The sequence below is a fragment of the Mercenaria mercenaria genome, chromosome 10 (assembly GCF_021730395.1).
Source record: "Mercenaria mercenaria strain notata chromosome 10, MADL_Memer_1, whole genome shotgun sequence".
NCBI lineage: Eukaryota > Metazoa > Mollusca > Bivalvia > Venerida > Veneridae > Mercenaria > Mercenaria mercenaria.
This window is the reverse complement of record NC_069370.1, coordinates 69,201,926-69,221,596: the sequence shown is the minus strand read 5'-3', so window position 1 is coordinate 69,221,596 and position 19,671 is coordinate 69,201,926. Positions and strand designations below refer to the sequence as shown.

Below are 19,671 nucleotides of genomic sequence, written 5' to 3'. Positions count from 1 at the left end.
TAACATAAAGATATTTGGCTTTTCCCATCTCCAGTAAGCCAAATACTAATCTTTCCATTTACTAGATATTTGAACTTTCACATAAGAAACAATTCTCCACGTAAGCCAGGTACTAGTATCTTCTTTTACATACCAAAAAGATATTTTCTCAAATTACTCACCAAAACAATATTTAACTTTTCCCATTAGATACAATGCCTCCATTAAGCCAGGTACCACTCTCTCCATATACTTACCAGAAAGAAATTTTACTTTTCCAACGAGATACAATGCATCTAGCAAGCTAGGTACTGTAAAATCATTTACAAGTTACAACTTAGTATCTTCATTACTTTTTGAGTTATGCTCCGTACAAGAAGTGTGACGGACGGACAAGGTGGCGACTATATGCTCCCCACTTTGGGAAGCATAAAAACTGACTTGTCCCATTAGATACAATGCCTTCAGTAAGCTAGGTACCACTCTCCATCTACTTACCAGAAAGATATTTGACTTTTCCCATGAGATACAATGCCTCCAGTAAGCTACCACTCTCTCCATATACTTACCAGAAAGATATTTGACTTTTCCCATGAGATACAATGCCTTCAGTAAGCTAGGTACCACTCTCCATCTACTTACCAGAAAGATATTTGACTTTTCCCATGAGATACAATGCCTTCAGTAAGCTAGGTACCACTCTCTCCATATACTTACCAGAAAGATATTTAACTTTTCCCATGAGATACAATGCCTCCAGTAAGCTAGGTACCACTCTCCATCTACTTACCAGAAAGATATTTGACTTTTCCCATGAGATACAATGCCTTCAGTAAGCTAGGTACCACTCTCTCCATATACTTACCAGAAAGATATTTGACTTTTCCCATGAGATACAATGCCTTCAGTAAGCTAGGTACCACTCTCTCCATATACTTACCAGAAAGATATTTAACTTTTCCCATGAGATACAATGCCTCCAGTAAGCCAGGTACTGCTCTAGTGAGGGGATCCAGCACCTGGTTACATTTCTTTAGAACAGGATTCACAGCTTGACCCGGTCCAACTGGCTGTAATATAAAAACATCTACTATAAGGCAATGGGCACTTTCTTGTGTTTAGGGCTCATGACTGAAGAACTGAGTTTGAACTCAGTCAGGCATCTGGTGAGCTTTTTTAGAGCAGTCTCTAGATAACTAATGGCAAGGTACTTTTTGAGACTGATCACCTTTTTAAAAGATGTTAAAATACCCATGATACTTACATGTCCAGTAATTATACAGAATACTTCAGAGTTTTTGTCAGACTTTTTAATGCAAATATTTACAACTTTTTTCATTTATTTATTTTGAAGCTAGTTTTTATATTTTACTTTTTCAAGAACAAGTGATACAATAATTTTCTAGCAAATATTCTGTAAAACATCTTGGTTCTAACTACATGTATTTCTCTCAGCAAAGTGAAGAGACAGTCACCATCTAGGAGAGATTTCTTGCAAGTAACATCCTTGGTAAGCCCAAGATGTTTTCAAAACCTTTACCACATCAAACACCGTTTGCCAAGATAGTAAAGATATGATTATAGTAATAAAATACCCTTTGCATGTGTTTAATTGCTTTTGGGATGGAGACAATGGCAAATAACAGTAAAGGAAATATCTTCATATGAAGCAAAATAATTTGACAACTAATACTACTCACTGTCTGAAATACAGAACTTATTTCTGGCAGATATCATGGGGAAAATGTTTACATAAATAAATATGCATGCTTCTATGGAGCAATAAAGTCTATACATAAAATCCACACACTGTGTGTATAGTTATATCTAAGAGGGTCATGATGATCCTGGATCGCTCACCTGAGTAATATGAGCTACATGTTTGAAATGTCAAACTGATGATAAAGTATTAAGAAAGTAGGTCAGTAGGTCACATTCATGGTCACTGAAAGTCAGTTTTAAGATCGGTGTGCAAAACTGTATTTGTCATCCAAATTTCAAGGCTCTATCTAAAAAAAAAACACCAAAAAGTAGGTCAGTAGGTCAAGGTCAAAGTCAAGTGACCCCTAATTACTTGGGGTCATCAGGTAATTATAATAAAACAGTCTAGGAAATATGATCAGAAAATTTTTTTTAAGTATTTTTTCATATATAACACATATAAAAAGTAACCCCCGGGGCAGGGCCTCTTTTCACCCCAGGGGCATAATTTGAATATTCTTGTTAGAGAACCACTAGGCAATGCTACATACTAAGTATCAAAGGCCTAGGCCTTGAACTTTCAGACAAGAAGATTTTTAAAAAAAATTTGGTAGAGGACAATAAGGCAATGCTACATACCAAATATCAAAAGCTTAGGTCTTGTGGTTTCAGACAAGAAGATTTTTAAAGTTTTTTTCCTATATAAGTCTATGTAAAATTGGGACCCCCGGGATGGAGCCTCTTTTCACCCCTGGGTAATAATTTGAACAATCTTGGTAAAGGACCACCAGGCAATGCTACATACCAAATATCAAAGGCCTAGGTCTTGTGATTTAAGACAAGAAGATTTTTAAAGTTTTTTCCTATACAAGTCTATGTAAAACTTGGGACCCCCGGGGCGGGGACATATTTGATGCTAGGGGGATAATTTGAACAATCTTGGTAGAGGACCACTAGATGATGCTACATACCAAATATCAAAGCCCTAGGCCCTGTGGTTTTGGACAAGAAGATTTTCAAAGTTTTTCCCTATATAAATCTATGTAAACAATGTGACCCCCCCCCCTCCCCCAGGGCGGGGCCACATTTGACCCTAGAGGGATAATTTGAACAAACTTGGTAGAGGACCATTAGATGATACCACACACCAAATAACAAAGCCCTGGCTTCTGTGGTTTTGGACAAGAAAGTTTTCAAAGTTTTTCCTTTCGGTTGCCATGGCAACCAGAGTTCTGTATGGAATTCATTTCATTGACTAATTTTAATGAGGATCATGCAAGGAACATTCCTGTGAAGTTTCTTCAAAATTGGACTGGTGGTTTAGGCTGGTAGGTTTTGACTGACGACGGATGGACGACGTCAGACGCCGGACAATCACTGACCACAAAAGCTCACCCTTGAGCACTTTGTGCTCAGGTGAGCTAGTAATGTTGGGCTTTTAAAGATGCTTATGGTCCTGGAAAAATGTAACATCTAATCACATCAGATATTGTTTCATATAATGTTCTGATGTTGGGACAAAAAGATAAGTGCATATGTTTGATTTTGGTTTAGCACCATTTTTCAATAGTATTTCAAAAAAGTGCGTAGGTAAGTGATGAATTTGTTACGAATGTTTTATCTTAAATGCTCAAACAGTGCAATGTGTCTCTTACTATGAAATATCTATTGTAAGAGAAATCATAATTGTTTTACTGAGTCATATCTCTAAATCTACAAAAACACTCAAAATCAAAAGTGCATGTTACCATACCTTATTACCAGTTCTTAATGGCTGATAGAATAAATTCTACATATTTAACATTCACAAACTTACATGAAAGAATCAGGCCAACAAAAAATTAATCTCCAGGAGTTTACTTTCATAAGGTCTTTCTATGACAATAGGTCTGTAGACTTTCATTAAGTACAGGCTCAGAACTTGTGGCTGTCTTCTGTTTTTGTTGGGTTTAAAGTTATAAATCATTTACTGACTTTAAGCTTTTGATGGTGAAGGTAGACCCCTCAGGGCATTACTTCATTACAGGCTGTTATCTAGAGAGAACCACTGACCTTTTGTAAGCCAGCTTAATTGTTTCCTTACACTGAAAGAATTCAACACCTAAGAGAGCTTTCGAACACATAGCTGTGAGGGGTTAAGTGGTTCAAAGCCAGTAACTTAAAACCATCCAGCCACAGAGGCCCTGACTCAGAAAAAGTGCAAAAAGGTTTTACTGTTTATTAAATCACCTTTTCAAAATTTGACTACTCTACTAAAGTTGCAGCAGTTCTTGAGAACCATCCATATTCCTTGCTCTTTCACACTTGTAATTTAACATACAGGTAAAATAAATTTTGAATGGGAAATAAGCAAAATTATTTTTAATCCAAGAATGCCTTGGGCGATTTGGGTGGTTATTGAACTTGGCCGAGATATTATGCTCACAAACATTGCCAGCAAGTTTGGTGAAGATCGGATGAAAACTGTTTGACTTAAAGAGCAGACAAGGCTAAATTCGCAGTTTTTCGAGTAATTCAAGGGCCATAATCCAAGCGTGCCTGGGGCGATTTGGGTGGTTATCAAGCTTGGCTGAGATATTATGCCTACAAACATTGTCAGGAAGTTTGGTGAAGACAGAATGAAAACTGTTCGACTTAGAGAGCGGACATGCTTTGGAAGCCGACCGCTTGCCCGCCCGCCATGGGTGTTCACATAATACGCCCCGCTCTTTCAGAGACGGGCATATTATAATGTTCTTTGGTAATCTTGTTTACAAGACAACTTAAACTTAACGATGGTATAATAGAGAACAAGTCAAATACATGCAGTGCTGATATTAAAACTGAAAATTATAAACGACACATGCATTATGCATAACTTTTGAAGGTTTAACATCGTGTTAAAACTTTTGAATGCTGAACAATGCAAACAACAACAACTGAGACTTACATACATCTGTTCTGGCTACAAATATGATACATAATGCTACATATGTATATGAGTAAATTAAAAGGAAATAAACAAATTAAGAAAACAGAATGATTAATGTCAACAAAAACACAAATCAACTTTACACAATACTGGCCCAATATAGCTCATAAATAACAACAAATTTGACAATTTAATTATAACCGTTGCCTGACTACATACAGTAGGCAGAAGTTGAGTCTATACTCAATTGTTGAGCAAGTCAAAATTTATGAAAGGTTCTTATCAATGATGCTCTGGAAAACACCTTGTTTATAGCTGTCAAACATTCTATTCATATAAAAGAATATTTTTCATTTTGATGCAGTACCATATCTGCATTGACCTCAAATATGCAGAATTCCTGTGTCATCGGATTTTTTCAGCATGCAACCTACATTAAATAAAGGTAAAGTACCAACTGGTGACTTTGCTATGGGGGCCCCAGATTAGTTTTAAATGATTTCAAGGACTATGAAGTTACATGAACTTTTTCATCTCTATATAATGCAATACCACACCATAGGCACTGGCCAACTAAAATTATTGCTGTCAATGCCATTAGTGCCTGTAGATTGGGTAATTTTCTGGTAGGCTATTTCATGGTTAATAGCCTCATTTTTTGTGAAACATGAGCATTTGTGTTTAAAGACATGAAGCAAATCAACATTCACAAATATTTTGAATTCATATGTGGCATTAATTGAAAATATTTATAGTGAAAACAAAACCTTTGCCAATACAGCCCAATAAATCTGGAAAACAGACAAAGGAACTATGACTTACCGTTTGAGGGGCAAACTGAAGATAGTCTTTGATGATCTGTAGACAGAAGTCAGGATTGAGGATCATATAGTACTGTAATCCAAGGGGATAACCCTGAAAGAGTGAGAAATTGTGTAAGTCCATGCTTTAAATATACAGTTCACTATCAGAGACTTGTTTTAACCCATACTTGTACTGTTTTATTTTTCTCAAACTGAGGTCAGAAACTACCCCTGGCAGGATCAAAACTCATCATTTCCTGGTAAGGCAATTAAAGTATACCCCTTCATAATTCTGTCCCTCAAAAGCCTATCATTACAATACTTTCACATGTTAATGGTTTAAAGATAAATGGTGCATGCATGATTTTCATAATCATCGATTTCAAAATGCTAAGTTGTGTCAAAATTCATAACATTGTTATTTCAACAGATTAAAGAATACAATGCAACTTTTGTAGTGTGAACACCACTGAGAAGTCTTAACATGTTGTACATATGTTCCTTCAGAGAAGATGATCATTTATTAATTCTATCTAGGTTGTTTGCTCTTCAGGTGTGTCATTAACACTAAAACATATTTCTTAAGTCTGGAAAAATATATATTTACACACAGTCAGTAGCTTTATTTATCTGACAATCAGCAGATTCAGTCAAATCTGTATTTAGAAGCCAGACAAGGGAGCAATCTGACTGTTTAAGATAAGTCTGACATTAGAACAAAGTCTATTTGTGAAGTAAGCTAACTGAATGCGTAAGGCAAGTGACTGCTTAATACCTGTGGTTGCTAAGGCAGGTTAAATTACACATATTACTACATATACATAAGCATACAACTTTTTATCTTGAAAACTCAAGCATTCCATCTTTATCAAGCACTGAAAGGCAAGTTAAAGCATCTATGACTTTTCCAAACATATGAATATTAACAAATTTTGTAATAAAAAAGTTTTAAACCAAACCTTGAGAGCTTTGAAGTGTGTTTCTATTGCCTTGTTGAGTTCCTCTAAACATTTTTCTGGTCCCTTGTTTCTCTTCATTGACAGAACAGCACTCAAATACAACAAGTCCTGTAAAATTAGTAACTACTGGTAGATTAACACAGCTTGCCTACAAACCTCTTTGTACATTTTGAAATATATCTATAAATGATCTTACTTTTGAATCCTTACAACAAGAATTACTTCACTCAGAACCAACACAAACACCACAAAATAAATATGTTGTCTTTCTTGTACTATAAATGAAGTGATGTGTAAAAGAAAATACATGAGGAGTCAAACAAAACAACAATGAACAAGATGTGATATTGTTACCCATCAAGTTGCCTAATCAAATTTCTTTTTGATTTGAACACAATTTATAGCAATTTTGCTTCTTTACTTAACAAGTGATAGTTATTGAAAATTGTGTCAAAGTTATTATCATTGTTAAAGTGTAATATACACTGATAACCTAAACGACATCTGTTATTTTTAGAAATAAAACCAGATTTTATATTTTCCAGCTCATATACAAGTTTTGTGTATTTAAATGCCCTGAAGTCATAAATTTGCCCACATTGAAGCCCTGCAAATGCATGGATGTCAGAATTCAATTAATGAAAACATTCATATAATATGTGTAATAATAGAACTGACCGCTGAGGTTCCTATGCTCTGTTGTATCTCTCCTAGAAATTCTAACTGTTGCGCAGCATCTTCCAACTGGTTCTCAAACAACTGACAACGAATTATACCTGTAACATACCACTTAACAAAATTAACCTTTACCCTGCTAAATTTCTAAAATGGACTGGCCCATTATTCAAAGGGATGTTAACTAAACATTTACTGACTGAATAGCGAACAGTGCAGGCCATGATCAGACTGCACAGATGTGCAGACTGATCTTGATCTGCACTGGTCGCAAAGGCAGAATCACTTGCTGCCAGAACGCTAAAGGTTAAGACAAGGCTATGGTACTCCTCATTGCTGTAACTTATATATGCTACATTTCTTGCTATCAAATTTAAAGTAAAATGGTCAGTCTATCAATCAACACATAGACTGCTTTTTGTTTGTGACAGAATTAGGATTTCTATATACCTGATCCAGACTATATCCCAATTTGTCCTGACAAGTGACTTTAGATCATGACTCTTGGTTTAAATCTAAATCATACAGACTCAAGATTTTTTACATGTAACTGTCAATTTCTTCACGAAAAGGAATTTCCCAAAGTATAAATAACTTTTGACACAGTTCTACATAAGAGACAGGAGGTTTTCCTTATTGAGGTAACAAATCATGGAGGAACATAAATGAAGACAACAGTCACTATACCTGTTAAAGCAGATACACTGGTTTCATCAATTTTCATGGCATTCTTGTAACATCTCATAGCATCTTTCACTTTACCCTGTAACAGAAGTTGGAAACCAAGCTCTGTGATATAGTCTGAGTTGCTGCTACTGAGGCTCACCGCCCGCTCCATCAGAGTGTATGTCTGCTGCAACACCAGCGAGTTCCTTCCACACTGAAATATCAATATTTGATAATGCTAAGGTTCTAAAGGTCAAAGAATGAACAAACCAGTTGCTTAGCTATGCTTGGGCATTATGAGGTAATTGCACTGTTTTTTTTATTATCAATAAAAACCAAAACAAAACTCACTGTCAAAAAATGCACCTTCCCAAATTTTATTTTTCAAGTCTAGCTGCATCCCTGGATAAACTCATAATTCCTTATAAAATAATTTAACACTTCTGTTTCCAAAGTGAAGAATTAAAAGTTCTGTCTTTTGTATTTTGTTTTCTTTTTTCACTGACACAGCCATAAAATGTTCTGTAGATTATGTATCAAGCATGCCAAGTGGATATAACATGTACCTGTAACTTTTATTTAGTCAAGTATGTCATGATGAAAGTTGCAGTTCAAAAATAGAATTATAAAATCCCAATATAATGCAGTTTGCTGGCTTGGTGACTGTCTTAGAAGATAGACTTGTCCAGCTTAAAACAGGACTGTCAAAGGCAGCCTGGCAAGTGTTGACTTATAACGCTGACACCCCATCATAAACAAACCAAAACACAGCGACTGATTCAGTATTACATGACTTACCATTCTGCAGAAAGCTTGAGCCATGTTGTAGTACAAGAATGCATTCTTTGATTCAAATCTGTCCATAGTTGTGATTATGTCTCCTAGTTTACTGGCAGCCTGAAATTATTTAAAAGTATGTAACTGTGGTAGCACAGATAGCACTCTGACCCATTTTTGAAGCATATTATTTTCAGTTGTATAAAAAGTGAAAGAGGGCCTGCACATCTGGAACTGAACTGATATATACAAATATTGCCTGGTTTCCATTTTCTTCACAATTACCTTTAAGATGTATTCAAAAATTTTGTCTGAAAATTGCTTTATAAACAAATTTTCTATTTGTTTGATTAAAATCAGTCTTGATAAAAGCTAGGTAGGTAGGAGACTTAACTTATCTGACAGCTTATCTGTACTGACAGTATATTTTACATTTTTTGGCTAAGATTTAAAAACCAAACATATCAAAACATATCAAAACATATCAAAAGAGTAGTTCATATTACATTTATGCGTGATACATATAACAGTGAAATGTTAGGTTACCTCTGGGTAATTGCCTTCTCTACACAACAGATGAAGAGCTTGGTATCTCATGGCTTCTAGACAGTGCATGTCTACACCTAGTGCTCTGAAAAACACAACACAATAGATTGGTGTAAGAAATGTTAAACTTGGTTACCATTCATGCAGACAGTAAAGGCTATATGGTGACTATTCAACTTTAACAGAAAAGGAAGACCCCCTTCATGTTGCTTGAAGCATTGTTTCAGACAAGGGCTGATATCCAGGTAGAAACTAGGAGCTAACATCAAAATTTGTGTGTATCATCTGAAAGCTAAAAATGGCGAATAACCTATCAAATACTACAGGAACAACAACAAACACATCAATTACCTTTGTGAAGTTTCAATGGTGGCCTCCCAGTCCTGTAGACACAGCTGTAATCTCATCTTCTCTACCAGAGCTGGTATAAAGTTTGGAAAGTGTACTATAACCTGATTCACACTCTCTAATGCACCACTGTAGTTGTGTTTCGCTTCAAAATACTTCGACTTTCCAAATAAACCATCTATATTCCTTCCTCCACTGTCCTTGCTAAAAGTAAATAAAATTACCTACGTAAGTAAACTTTGATCTAAACAACTGAAACAATTTGAACATTTAATAAACTCAGTAAGTTATCCAGCTAATAGTTTTCTATAAGATAAATGCAGTTGAAGTACACGTCTAAAGCTAGATACTGTAAGATCATTGATATTCTTAGGAGACTAAAATACCTGTATGTAGTAGTTAATCCACAAAATGAAATCCCATCTAATATATAGAATTTACATTAATTTTATCTTAAAAATTAGAAATTCACATTTTCATATCCCAACAACATTGCTGTTTTTGACAAAAACCACAAATTTCATGCCAAAAGAATTAAACAATTTCACAGTGCATAAATGTATAAATGTTTCCATTTGAAAATGTTAATAATACACATGTAATATCATGATGTTACATCCTTAACAAGAGGGTCATGATGGCCCTGAATCGCTCACCTGAGTAATATGAGTAACATGTTTAAAATGGCTAACTGATGCTAAAATACTAGAAAGTTGGTCAGTAGGTAACATTCATGGTCACTGAAAGTCAGTTTTAAGATCGGTGTGCAAAACTGTACATGTCGTCCAAATTTCAAGGCTGTATCTTAAAAAACAAGAAAGTAGGTCAGTAGGTCAAGGTCACAGTCAAGTGACCCCTAATCGCTTGTGGTCATCAGGTAATTATAAATAAACAGTGCTTGTGGTCGTCAGGTAATTATAAATAAACAGTCTACGAAATATGATCTGATCAGGGCCTCTTTTCACCCAAGGGTAATAATTTGAACAATTTTGGTAGAGGACCACAAGGTAATGCAACATACCAAATATCAAAAGCCTAGGCCTTGCAGTTTCAGACAAGATTTTTAAAAAAAATTCCTATGTAAAACTTGAGACCCCCTGGGGCAGGGCCTCTTTTCACCCCAGGGGCATAATTTGAACAATTTTCATAGAGGACCACTAGATGATGTCACATGCCAAATATCAAGGCTCTATGCCTTGCAGTTTTGGACAAGAAGATTTTGGAAGTTTTTCCTTTCGGTTGCCATGGCAACCAGAGTTCTGCATGGAATTCAATTCTTTGAAGAATTCTGAAAGGGGGCCACCCACGGATCATTCCTGTGAAGTTTGGCCCACGGATCATTCCTGTGAAGTTTGGTGTAATTCTGCCCAGTGGTTTTCAAGAAGAAGATTTTTTTAGAAATTGTTGACGGACGGACGATGCACAACGGACATTGGGCGGTCACAAAAGCTCACCATGAGCCTTTGGCTCAGGTGAGCTAAAAATAGCATGTAAGTCTAAAGATTTTCCCCATAATCATTTTGCTTTATATTTTTTTGGAATACTATGAAATGTGTTTTCATTTTGTCATCCACTTATTTTTTTTCCTGTAAAACAAAATAAAGATCTTGTGAACGCTTTTACTTTGGTTGAGATCATATTTTACAGGTTCACAACACTCGGGTAACACACACATGAATGTGTTCATAGTTCATATGTATTATGAAGTTACACCTGTCTATCTAGGCCAACCATGAGAAAGGGAAAAGATATTTGACAGTAATAGATAAATTTTCACTGTTTGTAATTATTGTAGATATTCTCTAGGAATTTGTTTTTCAATATTCTGTTTGTATTCATGAAAATAAATACTCATGAAAGTGTTATCATTGTAAAAAAAACAGCCCTGTTTATCTGACAACTACATGAACCAGTTTTTATTCTAAATACAGCTAACATTTAGTTAAAAAAAATCTTTTACAGTAAAATAAAAGAGGAAAAGACTAGGTGGCCTTTAGCATAGGTCTGACTGTAATTGTGTATATTTTTTTCACTAAAATATCAAAGGTATTTACCTCTGTGCATCATCAAAGAACTTGGAAGCTTTTTTCACCTCTCTTCCACTCATCAGTTCTATCCATCCCTTTAATACTAAACCCTATAAAATTTAAACATTTATGTCATGTTAAAACTGCAACATTAGAAATAAAAGCAAGAAGTTTGCATTATGAGTATCACAAGGAATCTGAACTTTTGGTATATATTACCCCAATAAGTTGTTTATATAGTCAACATACACATACAGTGTTTAATTAACACATATGTACCTCCTGAATTGCACAAATAATGTATGGAAATATTAACATATAGGATGTTTACAAAATTGAATACTGTTCATACTTTACATGTTTTTGAAGGCAAGGGCAGTAACTGTTTCATTATAACTCCCACAGCACAACAGTGGATGGACTAGTTATGGAGAGGACACTTAACAAGAGCTGTCGGTAAGACAGCGCGCTCGACTTTTCTCAGTGCTTGACTCTGAATTAGAGCTTTGCCAGTAATAAAAAAATACAAGTTAAAAAGGGACATAACTCTGTCAAAATTCAATCAGAGTTATGGGAATTGTGTCTCTTGGTGTAGACTTTGATAGTAAATAACTATTTTGAGTTTCAAGTCAAAAGCTTTAATAGTAACAGGGATATTTGACTTTATCAAAAATTTTAACAAAAAATTCTAAGTTAAAAAGGGACATAATTCTGTTAAAATTCAAATCAGAGTTATGGGGATTGTTTCTCCTGGTGTAGACTTGATGGTAAACAAGTATTTTAAGTTTCTAGTAAAAAGCTTTAATAGTAACAGAGATATTTGACTTTAACAAAAACTTTAACCAAAAATTCTAAGTTAAAAAGGGGCATAATTCTGTCAAAATTCAAATCAGAGTTACAGGAATTGTGTCTCCTGGTGTAGATTTTGATAGTAAATAACTATTTTGAGTTTCAAGTCAAAAGCTTTAATAGTAACAGAGATATTTGACTTCATCAAAAATTTATACAAAAAATTCTAAGTTAAAAAGGGGCATAATTCTGTCAAAATTCAAACAGAGTTAATGGGATTGTTTCTCCTGGTGTAGACTTTGATGGTAAATAAGTATTTTAAGTTTCAAGTCAATAGCTTTGATAGTAACAGAGATATTTGACCTTATCAAAAACTTTAACCAAAAATTCTAAGTTAAAAAGGGACATAATTCTGTCAAAATTCAATCAGAGTTATGGGGACTGTTTCTCCTGGTGCAGACTTTGATAGTAAATAAGTATTTTAAGTTTCAAAGCAATAGCTTTGATAGTAACAGAGATATTTGACTTTATCAAAAACTTTAACCAACGGCGATGCCGACGCCGGGGCGAGTACAATAGCTCTACTTTTTCTTCGAAAAGTTGAGCTAAAAACAAACTGCAAACCTTTTACACAAAGAGTGACCTTGACCTTGGACCTAAGGACCTTGGCCCTGTGCCCATCTGTTTCATTGTTTTTGTTGGGCTTAAAGTAACACAGACATATTAGGTCATATGGTGATTTTCATGTAAAGTAATGACTGGCATCTAGGCAGAGCAACCAACCTTCTGTAAGCCAGCCGAGTGACTCCAACGCTATGAATGAATTCAACATAGTTGAGGGGCAAGTGATTCTAACTCACTTAAGGAGTCTACAACCACTCGTCCACAAATGTCCCTGGTCTTGTGCTTGACATACTAGTGTCATAGATACACATGTATAATGCGCAGTTTTCTTACCAGTGGGAATACCCTGAATTGTGGGTATGCATTATACACTGATACTGACAATTTTCCATCTTCAAAACAAGTTAATTATTTGCTATTCTGTGTTTGACATCTATGCCAAGTGAGTTAGATGACATCAGATATGGACCAATGGAAGCATGGACAGACACTAATTTCTATCTTCCATTCTTCAGGGGCCATAAAAATAATTGCAACTTTTCTCAAGCTGCCACTTAAAGGAGTAAATGACAAGAGCTGTCAGTGGACAGCTCGCTTGACTATTCTCAGTGCTTAATAGTATAATATAAGTAATGAGTAAAACTTTAACATTACAATAAGCATATTCTAAGTCGAAAAGGGGCCATAATTAAGTCAAAATGCTTGATAGAGTTGCCTCCTCCTTTTTTACAGACTGGGGTCATGATGGTAAACAAGTATGCAACATATGAAAGCAATATCTCAATGGACTTTGAAAATATTTGGGGTGGTACACAAACTTGAACATTTATTCTAAGTCGAAAAGGGGCCATAATTCAGTCAAAATGCTTGATAGAGTTGCCTCCTCCTTTTTACAGACTGGGGTTATGATGGTAAAGAAGTATGCAAAATATGAAAGCAATATCTCAATGGACTTTGAAAATATTTGGGGTGGTATGCAAACTTTTAACATTTGTGTGACGCTCATGCTCACGCTAACGCCGACGCCAGGGCGAGTAGGATAGCTCCCCTATTCTTCGAATAGTCGAGCTAAAAATGACATCTTGCAGCATAAATATTTCATTCAACCCAAATGAAAGTTCTTGCAATATTACCTCAACATTATCTCCATTCATTTTGAGCATTCTGTCAATGTATTCTCTGGCTTTATCATGCTTCCCAGTGAAAAACAGAAACAATCCTGCATAATATAACCCCTGAAATATAATCACTAAGCATTATTAGGCAAAAAAATAATAATTTTCTAATGCAAAAAATATCATATATCACACCTAGACAATTTTTTTTATAAAATATAACTTTTATTCCAGCATAAAATCAGTGTTCTCTGGAGTGAATTAACAAAGAAACAAACATGAATTATTAAACAGACGAATTCGTGTTTTTACTGAAGCCCAGCTGCATGACTTTCTCACATGAAGAATTCTACACCCCATGTAAGGTTTCAAACCCATACAGTAAGTGACTTAAAGTCATCAGCCTTATCCTCTCCACCAGGGAGGACCCTTTTGATAATATAACAAACTGTCATCGCTTAAATGAAATACAATGTACTGCTAAAAAACTTATCTTATTCAAACAGATATCAAACAAATATGAATAGCATGAATACAAACCATTTCACCAGACTGCTTGCGTTCCTCTTTCAGTTTAGCATCAAGTTCTGTAACAGCTTCCCTATCTGCAAGTACAGACAACACATGTAAAGTATCTTTTACTACACGCCCTGCCTTCAACCTCATATCAAAATGAAGTCCTTACTTATATTTCACCCTACTTCACCTTACAAGTATATCAGAAACTGGACAAGTCACCTTTACTGTTGAAACACGGGCACCCTGTAGCTCCCAATTTTCTTTTTTTCACATTTTCTTTAACTCTTCTATAAAATTATGCACAAAACTACCATGCTAATGTTGACATGGTTCGAACCTCCAGATCCAGCAGGTCATGTTGTGTCTATCAGACTGAGTAAAGCAGAGCAGAATTAAACAGCAAACATTAGAGTTAACCTTTTTCTATACATGGCACTCATTTTTTACATCTGTTATAATACAACTTTATACACAATAACATGTCATCCATTTTCCCGAAGACTACTTTTAATTTTATTACCGTTATTTCATTTTACACTTTTCATGTTAAATTACCATGCTGTACTTATCTCTTCTATGAAATACGGCAATTCAGTGCATGTACTGTTATGGTAAATCTAATTCAAAAACTTGAAAGTGAAGCCTATGTTATATTATCTCTGTTGCTATGTTTTGTTAATTTTGCACGATTTTAAACACAATATTTAGGTCGAAGTTGACTTTCTAGATTCAAACAATGGAGACTGATGCCAGGTGTCACCTTCTGGAATTACTTAAGGTACAGTCGGGCACCTGTGTTAAATAGCTGACCTTTCACATGCCAGTTTGATGTAGGGACTTTTCTAGTCCTGCAATGTGATGCCAACTACCAGGCACTATATTAAGTAATCAACAATAAATGACCAAGGAAAACCTGTCAGCTTCTTCATATGACAACCCATCACTTATTCTGTGTACTCAATATATTGCATAGCTTACCGACAGAGTGACCTTTCTTGTGTGCCAACATAAGAGCCATTGTGGAACAGAGGTTAACATCTCTTTTATCTTTCAGGATTTCCAACTCTCTTATACCTTCCTGTATGCGGTCTGAAACAAAATCATATGACCCATAAATTATCTTACTGGAGAAGATTGTTATGCATGCAGATAAATTTTATCAGACACCTAAAACTAAGACTATTAACGATACTTATAAAAACAAAACAATCTACTGAAGTCATATAAAACATCCCTACAATGCCATCTGATAAATAAGCTGCAACTGAATGTTTATAGGAATCATAATATAAAAAAACCCATAAATATTCAATTCTTTGAACATGATGAGAAATTTGGAAACCAAAGATAAATACTACAGACATACAATAAGCTAGCTAGTAGAAACATTCCCCTAGTCAATGCACTGATAGTTTAATCAAAAACAAGCAAAGAAGGCATAATAAGGTGAGGCATAAAAATACCTTGCAGAACCATGGCATATGCTCTAAAGAACCTTAAAACACTGTCATTTGAAAACTTTTTCAAGCCTTCATCAGCAGCAGCTTCCATGTGACAAAAATACTGCTCTCTGCAGTAGTAATGGATCTTTGCCTGAAATAAACACAATGCTTTTCTAAAAACTGTCTTTTTTTACAGTTGGTGTAATATGATTTTTTTTCTAGAGCATTTACAAACTTTAATAAGGTTTTGCTTTCAACTGCTTAATACAAATTAATTTCACTAACTTTGCAATATTCTAAAGTTATTTCTTAACAAGAGCTGTCTAATGACAGCACACTCAACTATTTCCGCCTAATACTAGCTTACATACAAAAGCTTTATGCAAAATTTTGAAAAAAAAAGTTGAACAAGAGTGGCAAACCCCCCGTCATCGAACTTGGCCTAACTTAAGGGCCATAATCCAGGAGTGCCTGGGGCAATTTAGCTGGTTATCAGACCGAGATATTATGCCCACAAACATTATCAGCAAGTCTGGTGAAGATCGGATGAAAACTGTGGCAGTTCAACTTAGAGAGCGGACAAGGCTAAATTCTCAGATTTCGAGAAATTCAAGGGCCATAATCCAACAGTGCCCTTTCATAGGAATAATGTGATTTTGAATTTTTGATTGACTTTGATGAAAAAAAAGTGCCATCAAGCTGGGGCGGCCATTCAACCAACAGAGGATCACCCATTTCAGGGATAATCAAAAGTTTGTTTATTCTGCTTAAAAATATATATTACAAGGACATTAAAGTTTGTCTGGTGATAATGTTGAAGTGATATGTTGGACAGTGCTCAACTATTTGAAAAAGTTCAAACAGTAAAGCTTTTGTTATCACCCGTCATTTTGTTGGTGTCAATGTCTGCATCACAAATGTTTTGGATTTATACAGGTTTCTCAACAACTACAAAGCCATGCTTTCAAGCTTCATAGATGTCTTTGGCATCATTAAATTACCCCCCACCCCCCAGGACAAGAAACATAACTCAAGCTTTTATTTTGTCAAAATTATGTCCCTTTTTAACTTAGAATTTGAGGTTAAATTTTTGCATGTAAATGTAAGCAGGTTTTCTCAGAAACTACTACCCCAAATTCTTTCAAACTGTACACAATATCTCTGGCATCATAATATGACCTTTCAGAACAAGTTGCATAGCTCAAGCATGTATTTTTTCAAAATGATGTACAATTACAGGTAAATGTTTTGCATGTAAGCAAGGTTCTCAGAAACTACTGGGCCAAATGCTTTAAACACATGTCTTTGGCATCATAAAATGACCTCCCAGGAAATTTTATATAACTCTGGCTTTTATTTTGACAAAATTGTGCCCTTTTAAAAAATTGTAACATATGAATTTTGTGAGAGTTTTGCATGTAAGCATGTTTCTCACAACTTACAGGACCCAAGTTTTCAAATTTTCCACACATCTTTGGGATAATTGGATGATCTCTCATGGCAAGTTTCATAACTCTGGCTTACAGCAAAATGATGCCCTTTTTATATGCCCGTCTCTGAAAGAGAGGGGCGTATTATGTGAACAAGGGCGGCCTGCGTCCAAAAGCATGTGCATCTCTAAGTCAAACAGTTTTCATCCGATCTTCACCAAACTTGGTTACAATGTTTGTGGGCATAATATCACGGCCAAGTTTGATAACCAGCAAAATCGCCCTAGTCACTCTTGAGTTATGGCCCTTGAATTCCTCGAAATCTGCAAATTTAGCCTTGTTCGCTCTCTAAGTCAAAATGTTTTTATCCGATCTTCCACAAACTTGCTGACAATATTTGATGGCATAATATCTCAGCCAAGTTTGATAACCAGCAAAATTGCTTCAGACATTCTTGAGTTATGGCCACTGAATTACTCAAAATCTGCAAATTTAGCCTTGTCCACTCTCTAAGTCAAACAATTTTCATCCGATCTTCCACAAACTTGCAGATAATGTTTGAATTTATGTTGACATTAAAGCTTAAACTTGCCTCCCTGAAAATTTATGAATGTATATTTTGTGTTTTATTTCTGTAATTTAGTTTCATATCGGCAGTCTGCTGTTATTGAAACCGGTGTCAGGGTAGATAGATCCTTGCACCTGTCACATCATATTTTCGAAGATTTAAGTCTCCTATTTAGAATTATGGATTAAATTCAATCAATATGAATTTTCAAGTTTCTACTAGTTCTGGCTACCATAACTTAACTGACGCTGTTTTTATTTTCTGATGGTCACGTCAATTAAGTTATGGCGAAACCCCATTTGGTTAACCAACTAGTATCAAACCACAACATCTCAAACAGTCTCTCATGAGAAACTGATGACGTCATGCAACAGTTCCGAGCAGTGGTTATTTTTGAAAATCAAGATCAAAAATTCACTATTTATAAATTTATTTTAATCATAAACATAACCATTTTCGATAAAATTCATAGAAAAAAAATATCTTAGAAGGTTTAAGTTCTCAGAAAAGATCAATAAATAAAGATTCTATACCGCCTATTAGTTTTCAAATGAAGAGTACCCTGATCAGGTGACAACTGCAATGGCGGACAAAATATTGCAGACAGGGGTACCAATTTGAAACTTGTGTGTATAACTTGTGTTCAAATTATGTTGCATGGATTATTTTATGCCAGATCAAAAGAAAAATGGATTAGAAACATTTTAAAGTAAAAGGTGAGTGTATTGCATTTCATTTGATGAAATTATAGCGTGACAGACTTCTGGCACAATTCCTGGTTAGGTTTCAGTACGGGATCCGTTTCAGCTCAGAGATCCGTAACAGCATATTAACATCTCTGAGCTGAAAAATTTTATACTATAATAGCTAAGTTTCTACATGAATATTAATGTTTAATTTAATAAAGCAAGTAAGTCTGACTAGTATATTATTATTTTTTTAGAATTTTTGAAGTCTATGTTTTCCTAACAGTAAAATGCATATACAGGTAAGGCTAAGAGGGATGGCAACTAAAAAATTACCCTGTTATGCTGTAGTTTTGATCCCCTTAACACTTTCTTCCGCGCATGCGCATTAACACAGACATGTGTGAGGGTCAAATTTAGGTCAAAGTATATTTTAGGCATTCCTCCAAAGATATAAATAGCTTAAAACACAAAGAAATATAAAACATGTAAATAATGCATACATAAAACCAATCATGTCATTGGTCTGGATCACTAAAAACCTTTCGTGTTAATTAGCACCCTCTGAATGCGTATGTGTAGAAAGTCTTAATTAATGTGAAAAATTAGTATTTACAGCACAGTTCACTTTGTTCATTCCACCCCGAAGCCACTTGTATGTAGAATTGTAAAATAACGATGTACAAACTGGATAGTGTAACTTTTTAAAAACACATGTCAACTGGGATTATTAGTTTCTGGACGAAGAAATCAGTTTTAGCCACTGCAGCCTTATTTCGTTTGACCCTCTATAAGACACCAATTAGTTGGTTGAAAAATCTAAAATACTGGCATTATGCAATAAAATGTATTATTAAAGATTCAAGGCAAAATCAAAAAATTTAGTGTCAAAAGAGCAGGTGTGCCGACAATTGCATGACCCAACAACCTGTGAAATCGTCGGCCGCTCGCCTCATTTTGCATTAAAAATGGCGGACCAGTAAGTATGAATTTAACAGTAAAATACGGGGTTTTTGGAAGGGAAGCAACTACCGGCTGAAAAATCAATATACACCTGCAGTCTGGTTGCGTGGAAGAAAGTTTAGCGAAAATTAAATGGAAACTAC

General features: G+C 35.1%; 1 protein-coding gene across 5 annotated transcripts in view; it reads right to left on the bottom strand.

Annotated features, from left to right (window-relative positions):
* The window catches only part of LOC123561348 (tetratricopeptide repeat protein 21B-like), a 102,912-nt gene that overhangs the window by 82,598 nt on the left and 643 nt on the right, over positions 1-19,671 (bottom strand). For 2 of the 5 annotated variants that reach the window (XM_053553289.1, XM_053553291.1), the window contains exons 2-15: positions 15,903-16,032; positions 15,418-15,528; positions 14,461-14,525; positions 13,939-14,040; positions 11,420-11,502; positions 9,369-9,569; positions 9,018-9,102; positions 8,493-8,591; positions 7,716-7,908; positions 7,032-7,129; positions 6,354-6,461; positions 5,414-5,506; positions 3,434-3,454; positions 920-1,049 (exon numbers count right to left, since the gene is read on the bottom strand). In XM_053553289.1, the coding sequence (XP_053409264.1) occupies positions 920-1,049; positions 3,434-3,454; positions 5,414-5,506; positions 6,354-6,461; positions 7,032-7,129; positions 7,716-7,908; positions 8,493-8,591; positions 9,018-9,102; positions 9,369-9,569; positions 11,420-11,502; positions 13,939-14,040; positions 14,461-14,525; positions 15,418-15,528; positions 15,903-16,032 (1,519 nt within the window). Of the gene's footprint in view, positions 1-919; positions 1,050-3,433; positions 3,455-4,609; positions 4,625-5,413; positions 5,507-6,353; positions 6,462-7,031; positions 7,130-7,715; positions 7,909-8,492; positions 8,592-9,017; positions 9,103-9,368; positions 9,570-11,419; positions 11,503-13,938; positions 14,041-14,460; positions 14,526-15,417; positions 15,529-15,902; positions 16,033-19,671 lie in introns of all 5 variants that reach the window. The other 3 variants (XM_053553292.1, XM_053553293.1, XM_053553290.1) reach the window with 2 other exon arrangements.